The 11,335-nt window shown below is 56.6% G+C and overlaps 1 protein-coding gene and 1 non-coding gene across 2 annotated transcripts in view; one reads left to right on the top strand and one right to left on the bottom strand.

Moving 5' to 3' along the window:
- The window catches only part of TBC1D16 (TBC1 domain family member 16), a 70,546-nt gene extending 63,786 nt beyond the window's left edge, over positions 1-6,760 (bottom strand). The window contains exons 1-2 of the mRNA XM_007959600.1: positions 6,601-6,760; positions 4,267-4,837 (exon numbers count right to left, since the gene is read on the bottom strand). Of these exons, the coding sequence (XP_007957791.1) occupies positions 4,267-4,837; positions 6,601-6,760 (731 nt within the window). The remainder of the gene's footprint in view (positions 1-4,266; positions 4,838-6,600) is intronic.
- A 2,245-nt stretch (positions 6,761-9,005) lies between these two features.
- Positions 9,006-9,127, top strand: LOC122152172. Its single transcript, XR_006164432.1, has one exon. It is a non-coding gene; the product is annotated as a U6atac minor spliceosomal RNA (small nuclear RNA).
- The last annotated feature ends 2,208 nt before the right edge of the window (positions 9,128-11,335 follow it).

Genomic DNA, 11,335 nt, shown 5'->3' with positions numbered 1-11,335 from the left:
GCTGGTGGGTTTGAACCGCCAGCCGTCTGGTTAGCAGGCAAGTGTCTTAGCCACTATGCTACCAGAGCTCCCAATATAAACATAGCATAAAGTTTTTGAAAACGGAGAAAAGGAAAACGCCATATCCCCACGCCACGCTAACCCCTGGCCTGTCTTCACCTGCGCTGTCCAATATTGTGGTCACTGGCCGCTGCTGCCACTTTAATTTAGAGTTAATTTAATTTTACATCAAATCAGAAACGCAGTGCCTCGGTCGAGTGCTCACGGGGCCACGGGGCTGCTGTACCAGGCAGCAGAGATTTAGAAGACCTCCTTCTTGGCAGAAAGTTCTATCGGGAGATGCTGCTCTCAGCTGCCCCGTTCAAGCATCTTGTAGGCCTTCTCATACAGTTCACTCACATAGTGAGGAGCCCTGGTGTCGCAACATTTAAGTGTCCGACTGAGAACTGAAAGGTCAGTGGTTCGAACCACCAGTGGCTCACGGGAGAAAAGACCTGGGGATCTCCTCCCGTGAAGATTGACAGCCTTGGAGACCCTGTGGGAAGTTCCACTCTGTCCTCTAGGGGCGCTGTGGGTCAGAATCGACTCCATGGCAGTGGGTGTGGTTTGGGCTTTGTTTCCATAAAGATTGACAGCTTTGGAGACCCTGTGGGCAGGTCCACTCTGAACTCTAGGGGCGCTGTGGGTCAGAATGGACTCCACGGCAGTGGGTGTGGTTTGGGCTTTGCTCTGTGAAGACTGACAGCCTTGGAGACCCTGTGGGCAGTTCCACTTTGTCCTCTAGGGGCGCTGTGGGTCGGAATGGACTCCACGGCAGTGGGTGTGGTTTGGGCTTTGTTTCCATGAAGACTGACAGCTTTGGAGACCCTGTGGAGCAGTTCTATTCCATAACATTGGGGTGCCATGACCTACCTGTCTGGGGAGGGCCGGGTACTGGGATTTTAAAAGGTGTGCAGGGCTCGCGGGTGCAGCCCAGGCTGGAGCCCCTTCCACAGCAGCCATACCGACCTCTGACCCATCTCTGCGGAGGGCCTGCGGGTCCAGGAGGACCTGAGGAGTGCCCTTTGCTTCCAGGGTCTGTAGTCAGGTGGGGAGGCCAGCACCCCGCAGTCCCATGTGAAGAGCAAGGAAGTGAGTGAGGCACTCTGCACGGGCTCATGCCCAAGGGCAGCGGCGTCACTAGGAGGGTGCAGATCGCACCAGGTGACACCAAGATGACAAGATTTTTTGCAGTATTTTGGCAGAAATTTATTATTTGTTATAAAAATATCCCTGTAGTCAGTTATAACAACAAAAATATGTTTCACAAGCCCCATTAAGGCACTCTGGTGGTGTAGTGCCTAAGACATTTGACTACTAACCAGAAGGTTGGCGGTTCAAACCCACCAGCCACTCCTCAGAAGGAAGACTGGGCAATCTACCGCAAAGATTTACTGCCTCAGAAACCCAACGCAGAGTTGCTATGCGTCAGAATTGACTCCAGGGCAGTGGTTTTTTTTTCCCAAGAAGCCCAGCTCCCACGTGTCAATATACCTGCAAGGCTGACACTCTGCTCACTCACCTTCTAATCCTTCTAACGTGCTCCGGTCAGAGCTGTCATTGTTGCCCTTTTTCAGGGACACTTCAAATCTCGTGTTTCCATCAGATCTTGTCAAATTTTCTGGTGTTTTAGCTGTAATATCGTGGTAAGTAGTATTTCTGAACCTGTGTCAATACCTTTTTTGAAAATGAAGTAATAATTAAAGTAAAAGAAGAAAAAAAATAAAAAAGGGCGCTGGTCACTTACTGAAGATGTAACTAATCGTGTCACTCAATGCAGAAAGATTTCACGGAACAATTGTGTGGTTAGGATTCTAAGATATAATCTGAGAAATACCACATAGTACTCTATGATTAAAATTGATCGCAAACACGACTAAGGATTCTGTGTGGTCTGGGTGCGGGAGGAGGTCCGTGGGGGGCAGGGGACTACTGCACTGGGTGACACCCACACCTGGTGTGCTCACGTCCCCACTGCCTGGGAACATGCCGATTCCAGGCCTGCCCAGCCCCCATGGCCGCATGCTCATTTCTTTCCAAGCCTCAGCAGCCTCCGTGCGTGGCTGTGGTCCGGAAGCCACCGTATCCCCATGTGACACCCACCACATCCTGCCTGGGGGAGAGGCCTTTCCAAGTCGGCCCCCAGAACGGGAAGGGTCCCATCTGCTCCATCTTGCTGCAGCATCAGGCTGCTCTTGGCCTCAGCCAGCCCCATGGGCCCTACCGCCATTGCGGGTCATCTCTGAGGTGGGGGCCGTCCTGTGCCCGGCGTGGTGTTCAGGAGCGTCCCTGGCCTCCGCCCGCCCCCCAGTCATGACAGCTAAAGCTGTCTTCTGACATTGCCACTTGTCCCCTGGGAGCAGAACGGACCTAGGTGAGAACCTCTGCTCAGGGGCAGAACTGTGTGAAAGCCCCCCTCCCTGGGCAAGTCTCATGTGTAGCTGGGGGAGGGGACTACCAAAATCCAGCCAAACTCACTGCCGTCGAGTGGGACCCAGCTCATAGCGACCCCTCCTTGGGTTTCCGAGGCAGTATCGCTACAGAAGTAGATTGCCCAACCTTCCTTCCGAGGAGTGGCTGGTGGGTTTGAACCGCCAGCCTTCTGGTTAGCAGTCACGTGCCTTAGGCACTGTGCCACCAGGGCTCCTGAGGACTACCAAGGAAGAAGGAAGAGGGACTCCACAAAATGCATAACCCTCTTCTGCTTTACAGACAAGGAAACTGAGGCCCCAAGTAGATGAATGCCCTTCCCAGGCTCACAGCCACCCGTGGGTTAACAACACAAGCTCTTGGGTGAGGCCGGGCTGCTGTCCAGCGAGGTGGGCTTGAAGCCAACAGCCCGGTGCCGAGTCTGGCTCTGCCCCCAGGCTCTCAGCCACCAGCCACAGCCGCCCACTGGCTCTCTGGGGCGGAGTGCAGGGTACAAAGGGCTCAGAGCCTGCTCTCCACGGGGATCCCGGGGAGGGTGCAGCATGGCTGCCAGGTAGGCACCGCCCCGTGGCACCACCAGGGGGCGTGCTGACAAAGCCGGTGGGCCGGATGCAGGGCAGCTTGGACTTGGAGATTGATTCCGGTCCCAAGCCCTGTCGCCACAGAGTTCAGCCAGCCTCATCGCGGCCTTGGACGCCTCGGTTCTGCCCGACTGCACGCACTCACAGATAACTCAGACAAATGCCGTCAGTTCACCCTTGGGCTTTAATGGACCACATCTCACTGAAGGGACAAGGGCAGGAGAGACTCCACTTGAGATTCCTCCCCGAGGACCCGGTGGAATGTTCTGAGTCCCCGCACCCTGCTCCTTGACTCTGGCCCTGGACCCAGAGCGGCTCAATCCGACAACGACTTCTCTGAGCCTCAGTTTTCCCTTCTCTAATGGGGACATTGGCGTCTGCCACAAGGGACGGTCACCGAGACAGTTAGCACACGGCCCCCCCAGCAGCCCACGTCAGCTGTTACTGTTCTCATTATCTTCACCACTATCTGCATAAAAGCCACTGAGGAAGAACCACCTGGAGTGGCAGGAAGGGCTGGTGGACGTGAGACGGGGCCTGTCGGGTGCCTGCTGCGACTGGCGAGCTTGGCACAGCCCCGTTCTCAGTAGCACTAGGACCAGTGCGACACCATGACAGCCTCCCGCATCAGGCCAGGCGGACACAGGGAGCCGAGCAGGGCAGGGGTCAACCTGCCCCTCCCAGCCCTGCTTGAAGGCCTGTGCCAGCAAGCCGGCCACCAAGTCAGGCATCTGTCCGCAGGGCAGTGTGGCGGCCCCCCAGAGCTGGACAAGTACCGCCAGCACCCTCCTGGACCATGGTCCACCCCCTTAGAGCCCGCAGAGCCGAGGAGCAGTTCCCAGGTTCCAGGGGCTGAGCCGTGAACCTGCCACGGCTGTAGGGGGTTCCACAGGCCCCGGGGGGACCTCAGAGCAGTAAGACTAGCTCTTGGCCACCCCCACAGTCCTCCGGCCACTCCCCAGGACTATGGGACATTTGTGGGGCCAGAGGGAGCTGGGAGGTAACTCCCCCCACACACACATTCCCCCAGTGACAAGAGCATAGCCCTGCCAGGGGCTCAGACTTGGTCACAGGTTGGCGGGACCGGTGTGGATGTGAGGATGGGCGTGACATCACAGGTGTGGGGCCGCCCCGGGGAGACCTGGGGGCTGGCAACACCCAAGGCCACGCCTGTGGGCCCCCCAGGGAGCGCGCCTCCAGGTGTCCAGCCACTCACCTGCCTCCGCTCTCCAGGAACACGGAGCTGCTGCTCTCGGCAAGTGCAGCGCTGATAGGGGAGAGGCAGAAGGGCGAGGAGAAGGCGTCCGAGTCGGAGTCAAAGGAGCTGTCCCTGCTCACGCCGTCGGCGGACAGCTCCAGGGAGCCCTCCTCCTCGCCAGCCTCAGGCCGCGGCTCCCGCCCCTCCTCGGTGCCATCCTGCGAGCTGACCGTGGACAGGATGCCGGAGTCACTGTGGGTGACTGGCTGGGGGAGGGCGGCGTCCACACCCAGGCCCGAGGCCAGCTTCTCTCCACCCTCCAACGAAGCGCTGCCGGCCACCACCAGGATGTCCTCGTCCTTGGGGGTCAGGGACAGTCTGGGCTCCGTGGGAGAGGCCTGGCAGGGGGCCCCCGAGCTCTGAGTGCGTCGGGCCCGTGGGCGGGGGGCCTTGCGCACAGGCGAGCTCTCAGGAGTGATGTAGCGCAACGCCTCCTCATCCTGCCTCTGGATCCGGGAGTTGGGGACCCACGCGAGGATGAGGGTGGCCCCCAGCAGCTCGTCCTTCTCCATGTACAGGCACAGGTACCCTGTGAGAGAGCGGGCGCAGCAGGTCAGGCAGGACAGCACGCTGGCACCTATGTGCACTGGAGGGCCCGCCCCAGCCCCAGCCTGTGTCTAAAGGCAGATCGGGTGGGCTTCCGAATGCCTTCCCCAGGCTCCCACCCAGCAGATCTGGGCCCTGGGTCCCGGGCAACACCCGCATGGGTTTGACCCAGCACCCTTGTCATCAGAGCCCTCCGTCCTGGCTACTATCTGACGGCCAAGCCCTGCCTGCCGTCCAGCGCCCACACCTGAGCCAGCACTGCCAGCAGGGATGAGGGCTGGAGACGCCGCACAGAAGGAAACGGCAAAATGGTGGTGCTGGGCCTTTATCGGCCTCGGCCCTCTTGGGGAACTGTGCTGGTTTCTTTGATTGCAGTTTTTGGAAGATGGGGTCATTTTCAAGGCTGCTTTTGAGCCCAATGTCATACCCTGGGTCACTGATAGAAAGGGGACAGAGGTGTGTCCAAGGCCGGCAGCAAGTCGCGTGGGCTCTCTGAGCTCCGGGATGCTACGTTTTGGGCACTGAGCCATTCCAATACACCCTGACTGGTGGGCCTGTCTCACCAAGTCCCCGGCCCGCCTCATCTCCGCAGGAGCTAGGTGTCCTCAGCCACGTCTCTCAGGGCCTGAGTCTGGAGGCAAACCCAGAGTCTCCTCACTGCCATGCCTGCTTGCAAGGAGGCCAGGAAACCCGAGGAACACAAGTGTGACATGCGTGGTAAGGCCGTGGGGTTTCCACACCCTCGGATCATGCAGCTTGGAGAATAGCCATTTAGCCCCAGAGCACTGCTCTCCTCCGCCCTCCCTCCAGGGGCTCTCTGTGTCCCTCTACTTCCATCTGCAACATGAACCCACCACAAACGTCTCACAGGCGGCTGCCTCCCAGACCACTGTCACTGGGCACTCACTCTCTGTCCCTCCACTTTCATCTACCACACGAACCACAAACATCTCACAGGCCACTGCTCTTCTTTTTGTTTTATACTCAGACCAAGTGACACCCTCAGACATGAGCCTGGACTCTCTGGCCCTCCCCAACAGTGCTCCTCCCCAGGAAGTGAGGAATCAAGGGGACAGGCCACCCAGAGCCCACAGCCCCCTTCTAGAGCACGCCACAGGTACCCAGGACCCAGAATCCCTGGCCACACATGCAGAGCCTGCTTCCTGGGCCTGTGTGGGCCTTTGCACCTAAGGGGTTTGTGGTGCTGCCGTCTCAGGAAAAGCTCCCCACCCCGGGACTAAGCAGAGTCACTGTGTGTGGGTGTCCAGGAACAGCCCAGGAAACACTGAACGCCAGGGGCCCATGGAGGGGGCCCTCGTCTGTCTCCTTCCCTGCAGACCACTGGGAGCTCCCCTTCCTCATTCAGAGTGGCAGAGTGAAAGGATGGAGGTGGGTGGCTTGGACAATTTCACTGGGAATTCTGTCCATTCCTCCAGATGCCAGCCCTCTGGCTGAAGGGGAAGGGCAGGCACACAGGCTGGGTGGCGAGTCCAGAACCCAGCAGGAGCACACGCTCCGGTGGGAGAGGGTGAGGCAGGCCTGGCGGAGGAGGGGCTCCCTTCCCAGGCCTGCAGGCAGCAGAGCCCATCTGTGCAGCCAACGTTTTGGTGCTGTGCCTTCTTTGCCCTGCGCCCTTGCACACATACTTCAATGCCCTTTAAGCCCATCCCACATCAGTCAAACAGAGCACCTCAGAGGATTGAGATCAGACCTTCCCAGGCCGCCCTCCCTCCCGACCCCACTCACCTGGGTGGTGCTCGCCCGGCCCCTGCAGCCCCTCGGGCGGGTGCACGCAGACATTGTTCTTGGAGTAGATGATGTCGCCGTCCAGGACAGAGGGGGTTCCGCGAGTCAGGAGGTCTGAGGCTTTGGAGGAGGCCCGGCGGAAGAGGCGGCCCAGAGACATCGCCGGGGGGCGTTCCCATCCTCCGCACCCGTGGGCCCGGGTGGGGCACGTCAAGACCTGCTGGGGAACAGAGGCGATGCGTTGAGATCCGAGACCACGGGCTTAAGGTGGATGTGCCCAGGGCTCATCCCTCAGCAGGACATGAGCAGGCACATGTAGAGCGCGGATAAGCAGGGGAGGGGCTGCACAGAGGGCCAGCAGTGCTGTCAGCGTCATACTCAGAGAGCGGGGCCAGGTGTTCCGTGTGTGTGTGTGTGTGTGTGTGTGTAGGCAGGGCCTGGTCCTGGGCCCTGGAGGAAGCTCAGCTGCAACCCGGGACTCGGCTCACAGATGCCAGTTGCACCTCCACCCTCCTTGTGACAACCAAAAATGCTTCCAGATATTGCCAGACGGCCCCTGGGATGCAAAGTCGCCCCTACTGGGAACTGCTGGGCTAGAGGGCTCCTGTTGCCACCATTGTGCCATGGGGTCACTGTGACTCACGTCACCCTTGTGAATAACTGACCGAAGCATCGCCTGGTCCTGCATCACCATGCTGTTGTTAGGTGTCATCGGGTCGGCTCCAACTCGTAGCAGCCCGTGAACAACAGGACGAAACGCTGCATGGTCCTACGCCAGCCTCGCAATCCTCGCTATACCTAAGCTCATCGTCACAGCCACTGTGTCAATGAGGGGCTTGGGCACAGCAAGGCTTGTCCTGCAGCACCACAGCAGCCCCCTAAAAACCTCCAGGCTTGCTCTCAGCTCAGTCTTCAGCACTGTGTCCACTCAAATGAGCCTTTCCTTCCAGAACTTCTCACCTCCCCTGCTGTGTTTGCTGGGGAAGGTTCTAGCTCTCCTGCCCATCCTTCCCAATCCCAACCTCCATGTCCCACCATGTGTTCTTGCTCTTGGCTTCCCAGTGCCCAGCCCTGGTGTCTCAAGACACTGATGGCTTGTCTAAGCTGGGAAGCATGGCATAGACATTTGAAGGACCCATGTTCACCTGCAGTTCTTTAAAAAAGTCAGTTAGCAGCTGAGGAGTCAGCTGCATGGAGGGAAGGACCCAGGAAAGAGGTAACTACTGGGAGGAAGTGGGAGGGGAGCTGTAGCATTGGGGTAAATTGCAGTCAATGTCATGAGACAAAGTGTATGTGAACTGCTGTATGGAAAGTGAATTTTCTCTGTAAACTTTCACCCAAATCACACACAAAAAAAGAAAAAGTCAGTTAGAAGCAAAAGGATTAGTACACAGAACACATAAAGAACTCCCACAATCACCTGCAGAAAGAGGCAATGTCCCCACAGACGCGTGGGCAATTCACAGAAGAAAACCAAAGAGCTAGTAAAGATGCCAGGAATCAATTGTTAAACGGAAAACCAATCTGCTTGGTAAACTTTCACCAAAATCACAGTTAAAAAAAGAACAAGGAAACTCCTTTAACTAATCCTGGTGTGAAAACAAATAAACAAAAATGTGCACATTGAAAAAGGATGCCAGCCTCACTAGCAATCTGGGAAATGAGAACTCAACACCCAGTAAGTTGGCCACAAACAAGAAAATGTTTAATTCTAAAAATACCACAGGTCAGAGAGGATGTAGGGAAAGAGGAACTCTCCCAGGCACTGCCTCCACCACGAGGAAGAGTGATTCAGCTGCATCTGGGCCGCTGAGATGCTCAAGCAGAAAGCCCACTTCCCGAAACACCCTAGAGTGTGGTGCTGTTGGCACAGCGGGTCATGGCCCTACAGCGGGCCATGAGGTCAGCCTGGTGGGTCAAGACAGCTGCTATGGACTGCAGGTTGTGGCCCTGTAGTAGGCCATGAGGTCAACACGGAAGGTCAAGACCAGCTGGTATAATTAAATAGTGCCCCCGAAAGTGACATGGCAGTCCTAACCCTGGGCCTGGTAAATGTGACTGGAAAGAGAGGCTTTCTGTCGCTATGTTGCATCCTTGGGGTACAAACGGTTAAGCTACTGGCTGAAAGGCTGGCGATTTGAACTCACTCCGAGGCACCTTGGAAGAAAGGTGTGGTGATCTGCTTCCAGAAGTCACAGCCACACACACCCTGTGGGCCACAGTTCCACTCGGCGCACCCTGTGGGCCACGGTTCCATGTGGGGCCACGGTTCCACTTGGCACACCCTGTGGGCCACGGTTCCACTCGGCACACCCTGTGGGCCACGTTCCACTCGGCACACGTGGGGCCGTCGTGGGTCAGCCCACTCCATGGCATTGGCTGTTCTTCCAGGAGTTGCCAGGTCAGTGTGGCAGGAAAAGAGGGGCTAGCGCACCCCTCGACAAGGGTGGAAGGCACCCCAGGCCTCACAACATGTACTCAGTTAAGGCATCGCCACCCACTTTGTGCTGTCTAACCATGGCTTTTGGATGAACTTATTGCTGAGTGAAGTCAGTCACAAAAGGACAGGTATCTTATGAGACCACCATTGTGAAAAGTCCAGAAAAGGTTTTCACAAAGAAAGAAGGATTCCTGGAGGGTCACGAGGGTGGCTGGGGATGGGAGGGTAAGCCACTAACTAGAGGGCAGAGGCATGTTAACCTGGGTGAAGAGAAAGGTAAATAAATAAAATTTAGAAACAGCCTCAAGGTCAATTAGAAAGGCGCACGTGGGAATGTGTGCCCTCTCCCAGAACAGGGTCACACGCTAGAAAATCCTGCGACACATCTGTCCTCTTAAATGCTGTGGTCGCCATGTTAAAAAAAAAAGAAAGAAGTGAAATTAACTTTAATAACACATTTTATTGACCCCCAATATGTCCAAAATGTTACCATTTCAGCATGTAATCACTATGAAAAATCAGAAATGTGTTATTTTTCATTCTTTGTGTCTTCAGAGTCCAGTGTGTGCTTCACACCTTCAGCTCCTTGGACTGGTCACCTCTCAGAGTGCAGCAGCCACATGTGGCCCGTGGCCTCCACAGTGGGTAAGGCACCAGCAGCTGTAGCCCACCTCCCTCTGAGCTACCAATGGCATGATGTTTTGTAACTGTCCTCATAGCCAGCCACGGCTGCAAACGACCCCGCTGTTCCCCAAAATCAAAGCCACCTTTAAGTGAAGATGTTTTGCCAGCAATGAAGATAGTGAAAAAAATGTGTAGGAAGTTTTGAAGGGAACTGTAGGACAGACGTGTGAAAAGTATTCCCCTGTGTGGTCAGAATCATCCTAGAAAGACCTTTGCTCAGAGCCCCTGAAGTCGGTCAGTCCATGGATGGAAAGTGAGACCTCTGACCGCCCTGGGGAAGTTCTGGCTCCACCCAGGCCCCGGAGTGGACAGGACACGCTGTCCCCTGTGCTTGTCCGAGGAAGACAACAATGCCTCTGACAGGCAGGGCACATTGTTCCACGCTGTTGTTGTTGTTTGCCTTGATTTGGTTCCCACTCATGACAACCCGTGTGCAGAGTAGAGCTGTGCTCTGTGGGTGCGGTGCAGGGAATGCCTTGGTGTGGCTTTGCTAGCCACAGTCTCTGTGACTCCCACCGGGTCACTGCATGGGACCATGCAAATGAGGTGTGTACAACTCTGATGTTGGGATTGGTTAGTTTTGTCACTCTGCCAGGCTCAAAATGAGCCCTCCTAGAGGCAGAGAGGGGACTCTCACTGCCATCAAGAGAGAAGAGCTGGAGGTGAAGTGGGGCGTGTCTTTGGACCCGAGATCCCTGCGCTGGACCTCCTTGGCAGAGACACCCAGCAGAGAGAGACACGTGGCAGAGAGAGACACTCCAACAGAGTGGAACCAAGATGCATCAGACAGAGAACCTGGCTCGCCTGGCTCACAGAGCGAGGAAGCTGAGTGCCCTTGGGCAGGAGGCTTGCTGGCGGTGTGGGGTGCGTGTAGGTGTCCCTATTGGCAGAGCTAAAAGAGCTTTGTAACACTTGCCCAAAGGGCAGAAGCCAGGCTGAGAGGCCAAGGGGCAGAGAGGCGAGCCGAGGGCACAGCAGAGGGCAGACTGTCCTGATTGAAGAACTGTGTCCTGAGCGTGTTCCTGAACCTGACTTGTAGCCTGTTGCTTCCCTAGTAAACCCCATAATCGTGAGTATTGTCTGTGGCCATTGCAACGAATTATCAAACCCGGCAGAGCAGGAGTGAGTGCCATGGGAGGGAGGGCTGGTGTCAGAGCTGGTAAAAGGCTGGAGGGTGGCGGCACGTCTGGCCTCCCAGGCCTTGGGCTGCTGATGGTGACTCTGCCTTCCTCTGGGGAAGTTAGAGGAGGTCAGAAGATGCCGCCCCCGTGCCCTTCTTGCAGCGGAGTTTTGAAGGCTGTGACTTTGCAGAAGCAGACAGCCAGGCCTGTCTTCCCAGGCACCTCTGGGAGGACATGAACTCCCAACCTTGCAGTTAGCAGCTGAGGACGTTAATAAGCCGACAGTGGAGACAGCAGAGTCAAAGCCGCCACACTGTTCCTCCAAAGTGGGAAGGAAAACAAAGCAGCTGGAACGTGGAGCAGAACCAGCAGACGGCAGATTCCAGTCCAGCCATCTCAGTACCACATTAAACGTGAGCAGTCTGACATCAGCAGTGCAAAGACAGAGACTGACAAATTGTATTTTAAAAAGACCCAACTCTGGGCTGTC

This window comes from Orycteropus afer, unplaced genomic scaffold (assembly GCF_000298275.1).
Source record: "Orycteropus afer afer isolate SDZICR_OR568_19922 unplaced genomic scaffold, OryAfe1.0 scaffold00018, whole genome shotgun sequence".
Classification (NCBI taxonomy): domain Eukaryota; kingdom Metazoa; phylum Chordata; class Mammalia; order Tubulidentata; family Orycteropodidae; genus Orycteropus; species Orycteropus afer.
Note: the sequence above shows the minus strand (reverse complement) of the source record. Positions and strands in the feature narration are given on the sequence as shown.